This window comes from Lepidochelys kempii, chromosome 1, assembly GCF_965140285.1.
Source record: "Lepidochelys kempii isolate rLepKem1 chromosome 1, rLepKem1.hap1, whole genome shotgun sequence".
In the NCBI taxonomy this organism is placed as follows: domain Eukaryota; kingdom Metazoa; phylum Chordata; order Testudines; family Cheloniidae; genus Lepidochelys; species Lepidochelys kempii.
In genome coordinates, this window is record NC_136380.1 from 151,532,759 (window position 1) to 151,552,444 (window position 19,686).

General features: G+C 40.2%; 1 protein-coding gene across 1 annotated transcript in view; it reads right to left on the reverse strand.

The window, feature by feature from the left end:
- CFAP47 (cilia and flagella associated protein 47) overlaps positions 1-19,686 on the reverse strand; it is a 643,435-nt gene that overhangs the window by 257,020 nt on the left and 366,729 nt on the right. Inside the window, exon 49 of the mRNA XM_073358068.2 lies at positions 10,892-11,003. Within this exon, the coding sequence (XP_073214169.2) occupies positions 10,892-11,003 (112 nt within the window). The remainder of the gene's footprint in view (positions 1-10,891; positions 11,004-19,686) is intronic.

Here is a 19,686-nt window from a genome sequence, read left to right on the forward strand (position 1 = left end):
CTACCATTGAGAACAGTCTAGAGCCATCCTCTTTGGAACCCCCTTTCAGGTAGTTGAAAGCAGCTATCAAATCCCCCCTCATTCTTCTCTTCTGCAGGCTAAACAATCCCAGCTCCCTCAGCCTCTCCTCATAACTCATGTGTTCTAGACCCCTAATCATTTTTGTTGCCCTTCGCTGGACTCTCTCCAATTTATCCACATCCTTCTTGTAGTGTGGGGCCCAAAACTGGACACAGTACTCCAGATGAGGCCTCACCAATGTCGAATAGAGGGGAACGATCACGTCCCTCGATCTGCTCGCTATGCCCCTACTTATACATCCCAAAATGCCATTGGCCTTCTTGGCAACAAGGGCACACTGCTGACTCATATCCAGCTTCTCGTCCACTGTCACCCCTAGGTCCTTTTCCACAGAACTGCTGCCTAGCCATTCGGTCCCTAGTCTGTAGCGGTGCATTGGATTCTTCCATCCTAAGTGCAGGACCCTGCACTTATCCTTATTGAACCTCATCAGATTTCTTTTGGCCCAATCCTCCAATTTGTCTAGGTCCTTCTGTATCCTATCCCTCCCCTCCAGCGTATCTACCACTCCTCCCAGTTTAGTATCATCCGCAAATTTGCTGAGAGTGCAATCCACACCCTCCTCCAGATCATTTATGAAGATATTGAACAAAACCGGCCCCAGGACCGACCCTTGGGGCATTCCACTTGACACCGGCTGCCAACTAGACATGGAGCCATTGATCACTACCCGTTGAGCCCAACAATCTAGCCAGCTTTCTATCCACCTTATAGTGCACTCATCCAGCCCATACTTCCTTAACTTGCTGACAAGAATACTGTGGGAGACCGTGTCAAAAGCTTTGCTAAAGTCAAGAAACAATACATCCACTGCTTTCCCTTCATCCACAGAACCAGTAATCTCATCACAAAAGGCGATTAGATTAGTCAGGCATGACCTTCCCTTGGTGAATCCATGCTGGCTGTTCCTGATCACCTTCCTCTCATGCAAGTGCTTCAGGATTGATTCTTTGAGGACCTGCTCCATGATTTTTCCAGGGACTGAGGTGAGGCTGACTGGCCTGTAGTTCCCAGGATCCTCCTTCTTCCCTTTTTTAAAGATTGGCACTACATTAGCCTTTTTCCAGTCATCCGGGACTTCCCCTTCAGTCCTTAAAAACCTCCAACAATGGAGATTCCACCACCTTCCTAGGTAACCCATTCCAGTGTTCCACCACACTCCTAGTGAAATATAATGTTTCCTAATATCCAACCTAGACCTCCCCTGCTGCAACTTGAGACCATTGCTTCTTATTCTGTTATCTGCCACCACTGAGAACAGCCTGGCTCCATCCTCTTTGAAACCCCTCTTCAGGTAGTTGAAAGCTGCTATCAAATCCCCCCTCACTCTTCTCTTCTGCAGACTAAATAACCCCAATTCCCTCAGCCTTTCCTCGTAAGCCATGTGCCCCAGCCCCCTAAACATTTTTGTTGCCCTCCGCTGGACTCCCTCCAATCTGCCAACATCCCTTCTGCAGTGGGGGGAATAAAACTGGATGGAATACTACAGGTGTGGCCTCACCAGTGCCGAATAGAGGGGAAGAATCACTTCCCTCGATATGCTGGCAATGCTCCTACTAATACAGCCCAATATGCCGTTGGCCTTCTTGGCAATGAGGACACACTGCTGACTCATATTCAGCTTCTCGTCCACTGTAATCCCGAGGTCCCTTTCTGCAGAACTGCCGCTTAAGAACATAAGAATGGCCATGTTGGGTCAGACCAAAGGTCCAACCGGCCCAGTATCCTGTCTACCGACAGTGGCCAATGCCAGGTGCCCCAGAGGGAGTGAACCTAACAGGTAATGATCAAGTGATCTCTCTCCTACCATCCATCTCCACCCTCTGAAAAACAGAAGCTAGGGACACCATTTCTCACCTATCCTGGCTAGTAGCCAATAATGGACTTAACCTCCATGAATTTATCCAGTTCTTAGCCAGTAGGTCTCCAAACTGTTGTGGTGCATGGGATTCTTCCTTCCTAAGTGCAGGACTCTGTACTTGTTCTTGTTTATTTCTTTTGGCCCAATCCTCCAATTTGTCTAGGTCACTCTGAACCCCATCCCTACCCTTCAGTGTATCAACCTCTCCCCCCAGTTTAGTGTCATCTGCAAACTTGCTGAGGGTGCAATTAATCCCCTCATCCAGATCATTGCTAAAGATGTTGAACCAAACCAGCCCCAGGACCAACCCTTGAAGCACTCCGCTTGATACTGGCTGCCAACTATATATCGAGCCGTTGAACACTACCCACTGAGCCCGACGATCTAGCCAGCTTTCTATCCACCATATAGTCCATTCATCCAGCCCATACTTCTTTAACTTGCTGGCAAGAATACTGTAGGAGACCATATCAAAAGCTTTGCTAAAGTCAAGATATATCACATCCAGATCCACAGAGCCAGTTATCTCATCATAGAAGGCAATCAGGTTGGCCAGAAATGACTTGCCCTTGGTGAATCCATATTGACTGTTTCTGGTCACCTTCCTCTCCTCCAAGTGTTTCAAAATGGATTCCTTGAGGACCTGCTCCATGATTTTGCCGAGGACTGAAGTGAGGCTGACCAGTCTATAGTTCCCTGGGTTCTCTTTCTTCCCTTTTTAAAATATGGGTAATATATTTGCCTTTCTCCAATTGTCCGGGACCTCCCCCAATCGCCATGAGTTTTGAAAGATAATGGCCAGTGGCTCTGCAATCACATCAGCCAACTCCTGCAGCACCCTTGAATGCATTAGATCTGGACCCATGGACTTGTGCACGTCCAGCTTTTCTAAATAGTCTTTAATCTGTTCTTTCACCACTGAGGGTTGCTCACCTCCTCCCCATACTGTGTTGCCCAGTGCAGCAGTCTGGGAGCTGACCTTGTCTGTGAAGACGAGGCAAAAAAAGCAGTGAGTACTTCAGCTTTTTCCATATCATCTGTCACTAGGTTGCCTCGCCCATTCAGTAAGGGTCCCACACTTTCCCTGATCTTCTTCTTGTGCTAACATACCTGTTGAAACCCTTCTTATTACCTTCACATCCCTTGCTAGCTGCAACTCCAATTGTGCCTTGGCCTTCTTGATTACACCTTTGCATGCTTGAGCAATATTTTTATACTCCTTCCTAGTCATCTGTCCAAATTTCCACTTCTTGTAAGCTTCCATTTTGAGTTTAAGCTCATTGAAGATTTCACTGTTAAGCCAAGCTGGTCACCTGCTTGTCGTCTTGTCAAACAAGCTTGATATTTTCTTTGATGAGACTAACAGTTTGGTTGATAAAGGTAACTATGTTGATACAATATATGTAACCTCCTCTCAAACATTTGCTTCAGTCCCATGTGACATTTTGACAAAAAATAGCACTAAACAAATCAATGCATCCCATATTAAATTAGTTAAAACTGGTTATCTGATCAATCTAATAATAATTTTACATGGGAAAAATCACCATCCTGTGAAGGTGTTTCTAGTTGGGTCCCACAGAGATCTAATGCCGTTCAGTATCTTTATCAGTGATCTGGAAGTAAACATAAAATCATTGCTGTAAAATTGCAGATGATACTATAATTGGTGGAGTGTTAAATAATGATCAGAACAGGTCAATTACACAAACTGATCTGGATTGCCTGTTAAGGTAGAGTGATTTGAAAAACATGTGTTTAATACAGCCAAATGCAAACTCATACATCTAAGGACAAAGATTTTAGGTCAGGCTTACAGGATGGGGACAGGGACCTGGAATGGGTGACACTGAAAAGGCAATTGGGGCAAGGTAGATAACCAAGTTAATGGGAGCTATCAGCAAGATGCTGTAGCTAAGATGGTCAATGCAAACCTTGGAGGCACAATCAGAGCAATATGGAGCAGGAACAGACAGGTAGTATCACTTCTATATACCGCATTAATAGAACCATTACTGGAATACAGCATATTGTTCTGGTGAACATAAATCAAAAAGAATGTTGACAAACTGAAAGGGTTCAGAAAAGAGCTACAAGAATGATTCAAGGACTCGAAAACATGCCTTATCATGAAAGACTTAAAAAGATCAGTGTATTTAGCTTATTGAAGAAAAGGTTGAGTTGATCATGATCTAAAAGTACCTATATGTGGAAGAGATTTCTGAGAATAGACAGCTCTTTAATCTAGCAGACAAAGACACAATGAGATCCAGTGGTTGGAAGCTGAAGCTAGAGAAATACAGACAGGAGTGGAGATAAAATGTGCTTTTTTAAACAGTGAGCGTAATTAACTATTGGACAACTTTCACAGGCATGTGGTTGATTCTCCAGCACGCGCAGTATTTAAATCAAGACTGGATGTCTTTCTAAAAAAAGATATCTCTATTTCAAAACAGAAGTTACATGTTTGATTCAGAAATTATTGGGTGAGCTTCTATGCTCTGTGTTATGCAGGAGGTCAGACTAACTGATCATAATGGTCCTTTCTGGCCTTAAAAATCTATGAATCTATGAAAGCTGCTGGGAATTAAGAGAAATATAACAAAATATTAAAGGACAGGAGGAACAGTGTCATTGTATGAAAACATATTTTAAAACACTACATAATATCTGTATAGTTAGAACATAAGACCATACGAATGGCCATATTGGGTCAGACCAAAGGTCCATTTAGCCCAGTATCCTGTCTTCCGACAGCAGCCAATGCCAGGTACCCCAGAGGGAATGAACAGAACAGGCAATCATCAAGTGATCCATCCCCTGTCGCCCATTCCCAGCTTCTTGCAGAAGCTTATTTACTTTATCCACACCAGTCATAATTTTATAGACCTCTATCATATTCCCCCTTAGTCATCTCTTTTCTAAGCTGAAAAGTTCCAGTTTTATTAATCTGTCCTCATATCGAAGTCATTCCATACCCCTAATAGTTTTTGTTGCCCTTGTCTGAACCTTTTACAATTCCAATATATCTTTTTTCGATATGGGGCGCCCTGATCTGCACACAGTATTCAAGATGTGAGCATACCATGGATTTATATAGAGGCAGCATGATATTTTCTGTCTTATTATCTATCCCTTTCTTAATGATTCCCAACATTCTGTTTGCTTTTTTGACTGCTGCTGCACACTGAGTGGATGTTTTCAAAGAACTATCCACAATGACTCCGAACAAAATAACAACAAAAAAGAGTAGGAAAAGCTATAGAAAAAGTGTACAAATGCTATACTGAAAAAGCTCAGTGTCTCAGTTTTTATTTATTATCCAAACTCACCTTCAGGTGTAACCATGTTTTCATTTTACTCATAAGGATTTGTTAACCTTGGACCCTTTATCCCTGTTTTCTAAGTATTTTTCTTGACTTTTATGCCATATATCTATTAAGATATGAACTGGGTTTTCAAAATATAATGGCTGGGATTTTCAAGAGTTTTCATTGCTGGATTAACTCTGCACCCATGAAAGGCAACAGTAAGACTCCTATTGAGTAGGTGCAGAGTTAGGCCAATACTGAGTGTTTTTGAAAATACCACTATTTCTCAGCTGTCCTTCAGCGAATGTGCATTTCAAAACAAAAATACTAAATACTGCACTACGAGTAGCAACTGGAAAAAACAGTTCTTAAATACACATTAAAATGGAAGGAAAGAGCATAATGAGATGGTTCTTTTCCTTGTCAGATCATTCTTTAAGATGGTCTCTGGGTAAAAATATCATTGCTATTTTTTTAGTTTTAGGATGCAATATAAACCTTTTGTTCAACCGCAGCCCACATACTGATGCAGCAATTTAGTTTTATATTATTGCAAAAGAAGCAATCTCTCTTTAAACAGACAAAGACGGTTTTATTTCCCATTAAAACCGCATTGGCAGCATCATATCTCACAATATGAGATTCATTGGCCATATACAGTAATACCGTACACTTTAGTGAAGTGGAAAATATTCAACTTTTTTCCTTTTCTATAAAATGGACTACACTAGCTGAAGGATTTATGGGCAAAAAAGAAATTCTCTGAGCATGATTATTTTCTAGTTTTAAACAGATAGTAAAATCCATTACTCTGCTCACAATGTTCCAAGATATTGTCTGAAGACAACGAAAGAAAGCTATTTTGTGCTGGAATTTATCACATTAATCTGAAAATATGTGGAATTTTTAGCTAGTGGTTTAAATACTACAGACATGTTCTTAATGAGTGACTGTCTTCTTAAAGATATAGTACAATAGCCTTGAAACAAATATTCAATGTGCATTAGAGCACTCTTTCAGTAAATTAGCTGTTACCACTCAAGAAAGAGATCTTGGAGTCATTGTGGATAGTTCTTTGAGAACATCTGCTCAATGTGCAGCAGCAGTCAAAAAAGCGAACAGACTGTTAGGAACCATTCGTAAAGGGATAGATAAGAAGACAGAAAATATCATAATGCCACTATATAAATCCATGATATGCCCACACCTTAAATACTGTGTGCAGTTCCGGTCATCCCATCTCAAAAAAGATATATTAGAATTAGAAAATGTACAGAGAAGGGCAACAAAGTGATCAGGGGTATGGAAGAGCTTCCATAGCAGGAAATAATAAAAAGACAGACTTTTCAGATCGGAAAAGAGATCACTAAGGGGGGATGGAGGGGGGGATATAATAGAGGTCTATAAAATCATGTGGAGAAAGTGAATAGGGAGGTGTTATTCACAGAAGCTCTAAGTCTTCCAACACAGGCAAACAAGGAAATTGAGAGTGTGTTGATACCTGTTGCCAGGCTAATGTGTACAGCCCTACCAAATTCATGGTCCATTCTGGTCAATTTCTTGGCTAGAGGATTTTAAAATTGATAAATTTCATGATTTCAGATGTTTACCTCTGAAATTTCATTGTGTTGTAACCATGGGGATCCCAACCCAAAATAGGATTGATGGTGGAAGGGTTTGCAAAGTTGTTGTGCGGGGGTGGGGGGTGGGGGGTCCCAAGATTGCCACCCTTACTTCTGTGCTGTCTTCAGAGCTGGGCTCTGAAGGCAGCAGCCTCTGAGCTTCCTGCAGTTACAGGAGGTTTCTGGAGGTGAATAAGATCTCCTCTATGCTGCTGGGAGCACCCAAACCGGGGGCTCCTAGCTACTAGTCCAGACCACTGGCAGATTAAGGCAGGAGCCCCAGCAAATTTACCTTCCCTCCCCCGCCCCCCCCCACCCCCCCGCAAAAAATGGATGCCCCAGCCCTGGAAGAAGCCCCAGGGATGAAAGCCCTAACCTGGTCACCCAAAGCCCCACCAGAAGCTGTGCAGGAAGAAGCCCCAAGCCTGGGTTATTAAGCCTGTCTGCAGCCACAGAAGCTGAAGCCCTGAACCTCAATCTCTGGCTGCAGCTGTGGAGTAGAAGCCCTGAGCCCAGGCTGAGGGTTTCGGGCAGAAGCTCGAAGGGTGGAGCTGCGGGGGGGTGGAAGCCCTGAGCTCAGCACCCAGAGCTACGGCAGGAGCCACAGCGGCCTGCACCACTTCCTGCTCCCATTGGCCTGCAGAGGTGAACCGCGGCCAGTGGGAGCTGCGATCAGCCGAACCTGCGGACACGGCAGGTAAACAAACCGGCCCAACCCGCCAGGGGCTTTCCCTGAACAAGCAGCGGAACAAGTCTGGGAATCACTGCTTTAGGGTGTGATGAACTACAATCTATACTGCTTGGCACAGCCATTCCAGTGAGGAAAAAATGTTAGTCCGCAGCCACTCTGGAGTAGCAATAGCTGCTCTCTGTTTCTGGAAGGCCTAATCCTGAGAAAAGATGAGCAGATCAAATGCCAGCATCTTTGCACAAGGAATCTTCAAACATTAGGGCTGGGTGTGTTCCTAATAGTATTCTTGGCTCTTCTGGGCCCTTTTTTTTTTGGACACACTTTAAAGGGGAACTTCAACAAAAACACCATTACTCATTCTGTGCAACCCAAGTATAACTATTTAATACTTTAGAAAAGAATATTTGGAAATCACTTTATAAAATCTAAATGAAATTGATCTATTACTTAGGAATGGATCACAGGGGACTTCTCTCTGGAGCCAGAACATTGTACGAACTGGTTATTAAGTCTTATTTCTACATTAAGGCAAGTCTATGACTACAATTAATTAGAGTATATAATCTTAGCTCAATCTTAGAATATTTCCAAAGAGATCTTTTAAGAATGAGCAAAGCCTGAAAGGACTGACTTTAAAACTGTGTCCCTTTTCAGCACAATAATATTAAAATAGGAACCTGGAAAACACAAGAAATGTAATTTTACCATTGCAATTTCATGTGTAACACAATACACCCAGAAAAAAGGATGTTTAAATGTAAAAAAAAACTGAACTGCTTTTGCTCAGAACAGCAGTTTATATCATAAGCAGCACTTCATATCAAGTATAAACTGCAAAATGTATTTTAAAAGTACATAAAAAAACTACACTAAAAGAATACTGAGGTTGCAAAGTCAGGCACCTTTAGGTTATAAAATACTAGAATTAAGGTTGCTTGTGCAGCTGCATTATGATACAACTTTTAATTACACAGTATTTTTTTCCAGAGGATCAACAGTGCCACTCAATGAGTAGCTGTTCAATATTTATTTTTTTCCTCATCATTCAATGTGTGGCCCCACGCATTATTTTCAACACATTATCCAAACGCTGCACTGCACCCAGAATTATTAATTTCCTGGTAGACTTTTTAATGGTGCTTTCATTGTAGTATCTTAGTTCTTTACAGAAGTTAATGAATTTATCTTCATAACACCCCTGTGAGTAGTATTATGTCCATTTTACACATAAAGAACTGAGACACAGAGATTAAAGCCAAAACTGTCATAAGTGTCAAATAATTCTGGGTGCCCAATTTGAGATGCCTAGTTCCTGATTTTTGGAGTACTTAGTATTTTATAGCACTTTATATGTTCAGAGCAGATCTCCCATTGACCTTGGTTGCAGTTACCAGCAGTCAGCCCCTCTGCAAAGTGTTTCAAGTTCGGTACTCAGAAAATAAGGAGCATACTGTGGCTATCTGTGAAAATTTTCGTTTGCATGACTTGCCACCATCACATAGGAACTCTGCGCTGAGGGAGGGATAGAATCCAGTTCTCCAGGGAAGTATTCTACTGCCTTAACCAAAATACCATCCTTTCTCATGCCCATCTAAATAGGCAGACTTTTAAAATAAAATTAAATAAATTTTAAAAAATAAACACTACTAAACACCTCTTTCTCCTCTACACAAAGCAGAGAGAAAGAACTCATAGCTCTGTACTCACTGCTGAGATAGTCATAAAAGAACTTAGGTGGAGTTGGGTCCACAGCTCATTAAGTAACTCATATCAAACATTCAGATCTGCTAGGATCATGCATAAAGCTACAAAAGTCATTACTTCACAATGGGTTGTGAAATGGCGCCATAGGGGTACGCACAGCCTGAGGGAGGAGTGACTCTGTGTTGCCAATACTGGAAAGAGAAATTTCTATTTACAGTCTCACTTCTGTTACTACGCATTTCAGACTGTATTCAGTAGAGAACTGATCATTACTATGGCATTCTAATATTATCTACAATTGCTGCTACGAAGGTGGTTAACACTGAAGTGAGATCCATGTTTTTTTAAAATTGTCATGTATTCTTCTAAAGAAAAATTCCCTGCCCAAAGGAAAAAATGGGAATTTTCCCTTCTGTTCTCCTGCAGTTAAAGTAAACAATAGTCAGTATTGATGTCTTATAATAAAATACTAGTATTCAGTACATACTGATGCTAAATCATTTGATAGTCAAATTAATTATAATATTAATAATATTAAAATGACCAATCCCAAAAAATCAATTATAGCTGAAGAACTAGCAACAATTACAGTTAAAGTTGCACAAAAGCAATTCCATTGCAATCCCTTGATTTCAGTCACCATTTGCTTTCTGAAAATGCCAAATATTGGACTTAAATTTTCTAGATATGGTTCCTGCCTGAAGTGAGTATTTCTGGAAAATGAGAGCAAAAAAAGGTTCAGCCATTTTCCAACTTTTATTGAACAGTACTCACATTGACACAGATGGGAGCAATGAGTTTAAATTTAGCAGGCAAATAGTTCTCTTAAAAATTACAAGAAACTTAACCACATATTAACATATTTGATTAATAAAACATGCTAACTTGGAGCCTGACTAGCCAGACAAGCAGCTGAAGTTCCTTCACTTGTAACTGTAGAGAAGAAGAAATAGAGGTGGTCAAGCCCCTCTTCCCTTATGTAACTTGCGGTGCTGAACATTTAGCGCCACAAGATGGCTCTTGTACAATCCTCAATGGAAAATGTTTTAACAGAAGTTGGCAAAAGTAGGGCCCTTCTCAATGGCAGGAATATCTCCACACCTCCTTAAAGGTTTCTTTAATATGGCCAAGTAATAGGCCTTTCAAACCACACATTACATATGCACAAGAGTTGAATAACATCATTATTTTTAATAATTACAGCTGAACATTCAGAAGGACTATGCCACTGGAACGCAAGTGACTAGTTTAGCCCAAAAATGCAATACTAAGGAATGAATTAGCTTTACATTGTGAAATATCAGGCTCCTGAGGCAAAAACTTTTCTATTACATTGAAAACCTGCACATAAAATATTCAGTGGCATATATACAATGAGACAGGGCTCTGTAGAAATCCTTGTCTCATTCAGCAAGGTACACAAGCTGAGGAAAGTGTATTCTCTTGCTCAGAACACAATAAAGCAGGAAAGACACAGGATATAGACGTATTTAGAGTCTACTATTCAAACTAACCTAAGTGGGGTTTATGAAGAGAGGAATGGTTTATAGATTTGTACTTGTTTATTATTATTATTATTAATAATAAAAACTACAGTATAAAAACTGAACTTTTTTTTAACCTTTAAATATTCCTCGTTTCCATGCATATACATTCAGAGTGTAAGCGGCTGTGTCATCAGCTTCTACAGCGAGGTTTGGAGTACCAGCCACCATTGGAAGATCTGAAGTAACCTAGGAAGACAGATTGCACACAAAAAAATCAAATACATCCTTTCAAACAGCTTTGAAAAGTAACATGAGGTACAAACAATACTGTAAGTAATAATAATTATAATAATATCTGTTCTTATATAGCACTTTTAATTATTAGATCTCAAAGTGCTTTACAAAGGAGGTATAAATCCTAGTCCTTCCACACAGTCTTTGGTTGACTGTAAAGTGGAAGGAATATGCACAATACAAGAACTAGCATCACATACAGAAAGCATCAGGTATAAATTCTGGAGCCACCACTCAAGTTATATAGCATGAAATCATTAAGTCAGTCAATGGGACTACTTAAGTGTAAGGAAGGAATCAGACTTTCAGTCAAAACAAAAATAGGTGTAAATAACATCAAATACTAAATTTACTAAGGAATATTTAAAATAGTGTTTGTTAATATTCATTCTGGAAACTTATGCATTATGTAAAAAATAACCAGTAGTATGTTTTTGATGTTATATGTCTATAACTTAGGTGGAAAGGCAATTAATTGAATAAGAACGGAAATAGCAAAAGATTACTTTAGATAGATATTAACTTTGCAGACCATAATTATTTTTACAAAAGTACCAGTTCACAGAGACCATACTGCAGTCTGCTCACAGCCAAGAGTCACTGAAAAATTAAGTCTAGTGTTCATAGTGGATTTGGAAATACAAACTTTTATTTGAATTTTCCAAAACTCCTTGATCTTCCCTCTAACTTTTCTAAAATCTGTCCCTTGCTTTCCATGGCATGTTTGCTGGAAGCCAGATTGCCAATGTAATCATAGGCACCGAGACACCTTGGTGGTTAGAATGTTAGAAATACCTAGATATGGTAGACAGACTGCATAAAGTGTGGTGCCACATGCCATGGTTTCTCTTACCTTAACTTTTGTAAATTTTCTCTCTAGGCTCCCTGACTCTTCCCTCTCCAATCCAATCACCATTTCATAAGTAAGGATCCAATTCTGTCATGGAGGTCACAGACTCCGTGACGCCAATAGACATCCATGACTTTGGCTTCAGCCTGTGGCAGCAGTGGAGCTGAAGTAGCTGTCAGCCCCTGCCCAGGAGCAGCAGCCAGCGGTCAGCCCTCAGGACTGGAACAGTGGCCCGGGGTCACTGGAGGAGCAGCTGCCACTGCTGGCGCAGTGGCCAGGGCCAGGTCAGCTCCTGGAGCAGCCCCTGGGGTTGCTGGAGCAGTGACTAGTGCCACCAGACCAGCAGACTGGGGCCAAATCAGCCCCCAGAACCAGAACAATGTGGTGGGCACACCATGAATTTATATGGTGGCATTATGATATTTTCTATCTTCTTATCTATCCATTTCCTAATGGTGCCTAACATTGTTAGCTTTTTTTTGACTGCTGCTGTGCATTGACCGGATGTTTTCACAGAACTATCCACAATGACTTCAAGATCTCTTTCTTGAGTGGTAACTGCTAATTTAGACCTCATCGCCTATATGTATATTTGGTATTATGTTTTCCAATGTACTCTACCTTAGGTTGATCAACATTGAATTTCAGCTGCCATTTTGTTGCACAGTCTCCCAGCTTTGTGCGATATTTTGCAACTCCTCACAGTCAGCTTTGGACTTAACTATCTTGAGTGATTTTGTACCATCTGCAAATTTTGACACTATTAACTCCTTTTTCCAGATTATTTATTGCATATATTTAACAGCACCGGTACCAGTACAGGTCCTTGGGAGACCCCGCTATTTACCTCTCTGCACCGTAAAAACTGACCATTTATTTCTGCCCCTTGTTTCCTATCTTTTAACCAGTTACTGATCCACGGGAGGACCTTCCCTCTTATCCCATGACTGCCTACTTTGCTTAAAGCCTTTGGCGAGGGACCTTGTCAAAGGCTTTCTGAAAGCCCAAATGCACTATATCAACTGAATAGTCCTTGTCCATCTGTCTGTTGACCAGTGGTGCAAGTAGATTTTAACTCTTACTGGTATGGTACCAACCCCTCGACCCCACCCCCGCTCACAAAAAATGTTCGCTCTGTGACTAGAACCCTGTGCAGATCCAAATTTATACCCACGGATGCGGATATCCATGGATAGAAATTGGTATCCGCTCTCACGGGAACCTCAGCGGCAAAAGGAGCAGAACGTAGGGTACCACTCCCATGGGCCAATGCCCTGCCCCGGCAGCTCCTCTGGCGCAGCTGTACTGCCTCCAGCCCCGCCCCCAGCCCTTCCACACAGCTGCGTCTCCTGTCTGGGTTCTGTATAGCCCCGCTGGAGGACAGCAGTGGGGTGGAGCTGGGGGCAGTACAGTCATGGTGGAAGAGCTGCCGGCGCGGGGCACTGGCCCCTAGAAGTGGCGGCCCCACATTCTGCTCCTTTCGCCACTGCAGTTCCCGGGGGAACCCTGCGGTTCAGCGCACAGGGCCGGCTCTAGGTTTTTTGCCACCCCAAGCGGAATGCCACTGAAGCAAAAAAAGGGCCAGAGTGCCACTGAAGCAAAAAAAGGGGGGGGGGGGCGGAATGCCGCCCCTTGAAAAGTGCCTCCCCAAGCATGTGCTTGGTTTGCTGGTGCCTAGAGCCGGCCCTGTCAGCGGATACCGATATATGGTATGGCATACCTGCCCATACAGTCTTACTTGCACCACTGCTGTTGACCCACTCAAAGAATACTAATTGATTTGCAAATTGATTTCTTAATTATTTGCTCCATTATCTTTCCAGGTACTGAAGTTAAGCTGTCTGGTCTGTAATTCTCTGGGTTGTCCTTATTTAACCTTTTTATAGATGGGCACTATATTTGCCCTTTTCCAGACCTCTGGAATCTCTCCCATCTTCCATGACTTTTCAAAGATAATCGCTAATGGATCAAATATCTCCTCAGTCAGCTCCTTGAGTATTGTAGGATGTATTTCATCAGGCTCTGGTAACTTGAAGGCATCTAACTTGTCTATGTAATTTTTAACTTGTTCTTTCCCTATTTTAGCATCTGATCCAACCTCATTTTCACTGGAATTCACTATGTTAGACGTCCAATCATTACTAACCTTTTCAGTGAAAACTGAAACAACAATTATGTCAGAATCTGAGGTTCCACGTTAAAAAAACAAAAGTTTTTTGCCCTCAAAGCTGAAGATAAAAAGCTTGACAATGTGAACTCAAAGGCAAATAAAAAAGATCCCCAATTTATTATTTTAACATGTTATGATTTTAAGCCAATCTCATTATTTTTTGGAGGCCTGACTCATAATTCTGAATGCTTCGATACTGTAGCACCTCATTCTCGACTTTAAAAATATCAAAAAATATTAAAACTTATAAGAGGAATATAAGTAGCTCACATTGGGTCAAATCATGGCTGCATTTAAATCAATGGGAGTTTTGATGTTGACTTCAATGGGGCCCCGATTTTTACCCTTGAGCTTGAATTATTTTTACCCCTCATCCTTTCCTCTATCCGTTTTTTTATGTTTGTTTGATGTAGACTAAGATTTTGAAGGGGGCGGCAGAGCCTATTTTAAAATCTCTGTAAAAGGTCCTGCAGAATTATGACACTGTATAAATACTTAATACATTAAATAGTAAAATGATAATATAATTGAGTTTTGAGCTAAATCATTATTCCAGTCAGAAAGGCTCGACAGTACTTTTTCCAGCTCTGTTAATTATTTCAGTGCTGACTGTACCCAGCTTGTCAAGCACTCAGGTGGAAGACTTTCCAAATTCAGCAAAGATTATTGTTTCAATAGTAAACGCATTAGCTGCTTGGATCCATTTTTTCTTCCCAATTGTTAGCATCTTCTTTCTAGTCAATAAGCTTTATTTATATTTTCTGAAGAAAACAACAAGCCTAGGGTTATCTTGCTTTTGGCACTAGAGCCATTGATTGGTCTTACCATTATTCTTCTGTATATCATTTGTGTTAATATAATCCTGGTCAGATCACTGTAAGAATGTGATACTATTGACAATAAGGACAGATAGAAAAGCAAGCGACATAATTCAGGTGATCAGTAGTTATTAAAATTTGAAAAGCCACTGAGAATAAAAGTTTGAAAGCCATGAAAATATGAATTATGTGTTTTTCCTCTGAGATGTTTTACCTTTTTACTCTATCAACATACACATTATTTAAATAATGTTTAGGTTGTGCGACAAAGTGACAAATGCAAAGAAACTGAAGGCTAACTTTTCCTCTTGTATTGTGTAAATATTGAATTGGACATTGCAAACATTATTTATGTATTCAGCGTACCTGGCGCTATCCCACTGAAGCCATAGGACAAGCAGATATTCAGCACCTTGAAAAGTAAGGCTACTTTATTTAGATTTCTAAACAATGGATTTAGGAGTCTAATTTTAGACACCAGATTTTGAAAACTGAGGCTTATACATTTAAATAATTTTTTTGTTAAGGAACTATGTATGATTTCCAATACTCTATTATTGATTATTTTCAATAATATACTTCAATAGACACAGTTCCTTCCCAAGTCCCACAGGGCACAAGGCAAGTATGCACACTGCACTATCATTTAGGATGGTGCAGCCTGCTCCTCTGGCATTCTTGGCCAATGAGGAGGGGTTTATGGGTAGCCCTACATTCTTTTCCTGCCCCATTACTTTCAGAGTAACTTTTACTCCCAAGGGGCACTAGAACTGTGCAACCCTTGTGCAGGACTGTCAGGGTTCCCTCCCCACTCTGAACTTTAGGGTACAGATGTGGGGACCCACATGAAAGACCCCCTAAGCTTATTTCTACCAGCTTAGGTTAAAACTTCCCCAAGGCACAAATTCTCCCTTGTACCTTGGATTAGGTAAATGCTGCCATCACCAAGTGATTTAACAAAGAATCAGGGAAAGGACCACTTGGAGTCCTATTCCCCCAAAATATCCCCCCAAGCCCTACACCCCCCTTTCCTGGGGAAGCTTGAGAACAAACAAGATGAGCACAGACAAGCCTTGATTTTTTTAGGACACTAAAAAACCAATCAGATTCTTAAAAAAAAACAGGTTTCAGAGTAGCAACCGTGTTAGTGTGTATTCGCAAAAAGAAAAGGAGTACGAGTGGCACCTTAGAGACTAACCAATTTATTTGAGCATAAGCTTTCATGAGCTACAGTTCACTTCATCGGATGCTTTCTTTTAGAGATTAACCAATTTATTTGAGCATAAGCTTTCGTGAGCCACTAGTACTCCTTTTTTAAAAAAAAACAGAACTTTATTAGAAAGAAAAATGGTAAAAGAAGCACCTCTGTGAAATTAGAATGGGAGATAATCTCAGAGGGCAATTAGGTTCAAAACACAGAGAATTTCCCTGTAGGCAAAACCTTAAAGTTACAAAAAGAAAAACCAGGAATATACCTTCCTCTCAGCACAGAGAAAATCACAAGCCAAAAGAAAAAATAATCTAACACATTTCCTTGCTGCATACTTACTAAGGAGTTGGAGAGCTTGCTTTCTTGTTCTGTCTCTGGCAAAAGCCACACAGAACAGACAAAGCCTTTCTCCCCCCCACCCCAGATTTGAAAGTATCTTGTCCCCTTATTGGTCCTTTGGGTCAGGTGCCAGCCAAGTTACTTGAGCTTCTTAACTCTTTACAGGTAAGAGGTTTTTGTGCCTCTGGCCAGGAGGGATTTTATAGTACTGTATACAGACAGGTGGTTACCCTTCCTTTTATTTTTATGACAAGGACAATTAACATCCTCTTCTTACACAAGGAAAAAGGAACCACTTTGGTTCCTTCCCACTGTTACCTGTGCTAGGTCCATGGACAACATGGCTCTTGCTGATTTAGAAATTTAGGCAGGGGTTTGTTTCTTTATAAATATGTAGATAGTAATATACAATAAAATGTGCATATATATATATATATATATATATATATATATATATATATATATATATATATATATATATATATATAAAAAAAATACATGTGTATATACATACATATACACTTTTAAAAACACATCAGTTTACCTTTAAAGTCTTCCCTGCTTGAATCTGTGCTTAATTGAATTATCCTTTTTCAGGGACTTGTAGGTCATATCAATTAAGACAGGTTCAATAACTTTCCCCACAATTTATATTAAAATAATTTATCTATAGTTTTCTGATTTTTCTTGAGTCTCTTAAAATAATTGAAATATATTTTCTCCTGTTCAAAGTTTATGAATTTCTCCTGAATCTAAAGAGCCATTTAAAACATCAGTGAAAAGCTCATTCATTTTCATTAAAATTTACAGAAGTACTGGCACCTGGGCCGTTACTTTCTTTAAGGGCATCTTATAAATAATTGTGCATCTTATGAACAATTCTTATAAACAACTGTGTTATTTGTACATTACATAATGTTGCTCCTTTACTACTGGTAAACTGAGTAATCTTCAACTTGGAGATTACCATGTGATGTCTCTGTAGAAAGGGTGGCAAAATAAGAATCACCCTGAAATTTCATTATCTCTAAATAGAAGCTCTTCACAGGCATTTCGAAGTAGTCATTGGTTTATTTTATCTATTGAATACTGTAGCTTCCTTATCTTTGTAAATCCCTTTATTGTTTTGCAAGATATTCTACAATTTGTCATTTCTATTTATGCTCATCTAATTGTTCTTTCTGTTGCATTTTCTGTTTCTTCTGTATGTTCTTACCAGTTGCTTGACTTACAAAACAAAAAGAAACCACCACACTCATGTCTCTGATATTCTTCTTAATTCTCCCTCCCTCTACAATATAATTGTCCCTTTAATGCTCTGGTTTAACCAACTTCCTGCTAATTCAATTATAATCACACTTCTCCTTGGACATACATACATCTAATTTGTTACACAAAATATACTCCTGAAATGTTAAAATCCACATAACATTTCATTTTCAATTTTCTTCTTTGTCTGCCTTTTCTTGATCCTCTTTCCCACATTTTCCCCAAAGGTCTCTTGTTGTCTCTTACTTCTTCTAGATGTGAATCAAGTAACTTACAAGGTGACTGGGTTTTTTTTTTTTTTTTAAGTTCTGCAAGTCAAATAATTTGAGCTTTTTCTATCCATTAAAACAAAACAAAATAGGAAATTAAATACAAAAGAATTGCACAGTTAAAATGGAAAACAAACTGTAAAACATGCAAAAGTAAAGGTTCTAAAAGGAGTGTAGTAGTTTCTATTCTTGTTTTCTGATTAAAGGTGTAGTTTCATTTAGTACTATTTATGTTGTAAAATACATACTATAAAACCCAATGGATGTGAAGCATGGGCAGGCTCTAAGGGGCCACAAGGACTCCTCGTTGTTTTTGCTGATACAGACTAACATGTCTACCACTCTGATTACTAACTGAATCTTTTTAGATTTCCTTATTGATTTGTGGTTTCAACTGTGTAACCTCAACGTTGAATAAATTCTTTTTTTTTTTTTGTATTTTACATAAATATTGGTTCATCTTCTATATCTTTGCACCAGGTAATGAACCTTCTTCATCTTAGTATCCAAATCTTTTGTACCACAGAGGTAAAAATAAAAAAACTCTACTGGCTTCATATTCTTGCCAAAATGGACTGTTCATAAACCCATTCAGTGAATCATGTACTCCCTTTCGTTTTTCTCATATCACATGCTCCCTTTTTGCCTTTAGCCTATTGCAACCCTTTTTAATACTACATAGTTACATCAGAGTCCTTCACAAATGTGCCTCCCTGTCTTGAGGGGTAAGGATGGGAATCTGGTTGGACCCGAAGAAAAATGGCCAGCTCCTGGGAGGAGAGATGAACAGGAAAAGCTCACACTCAGACATGCTAGAACTGTGCCCCAATTTGTGCTTCAGAGTGCACATAGGAGCGTAGCTTGGATAGCTGGGGAGGACCTGATTGGCTCTCACAATACCCCTCAAATTAAAGTCTTTGCTGATGTCTGGGGGCCAATCTTGCCATTACTGATGTCCTGCTCTCCCTCTCTGTATTTGAGGTATATTGACCTGTTTTTTCAGGATGCCAGGGGTCTGACCAATTGCCTGTTTTGGTATTAGGAAGGAATTTTTTCCCATTGAGCCAAATTGGCAGGGATCCAGAGGATTTTTTACATACTGTGCAGCATCGTGTATGCACAATTTAGGTTAAAACTGTGAAAATAGGAATTTTACAGTTAGGAGGCAGTATAGGAATGTTTAATGGCCGGTGTCCAGTATGAATAAAGCTAAAGGGCCAGCTCCCAGAGATAAATGAGACCTAGGGTGTGGCTGGTAGACTGATTAACTGTAAGGAGAAAGGGAAAACTTAAGTCTTGCAGTCTGAGGTCCACTATGGTACACTCCACACCTCTCAGAGAGGATAAGGGAAGAAGTTCAGAAGTATGCTGAGTCCTAAGGGCCTGGCTGAAGAGGGCTCACCTCGAGTTATTGGTTACATGGTGTAAGTCCTGTATCCCTGCACAGAACCCAATTAAATGCTAGTATGTGAGAGAGGGTGAGCAGATAAAATGGAGTGGCAGCACTAAATTAATACAGTTGTGTCCTACTGCTTAACTCCATTCCTGTGTCTGTCTTTCATTCACCTGAGTATCCAGATAAACCACTTAGTATTTGCCACTGGCTTCAGAGGCCAAATGCCATCTGAAATTGGTATTTCCTCAATCTTCCATCAGCCTCATCTATAACACCCTGTAACAGTGTAGCTGACCCCTTAAATAAAACTGAGC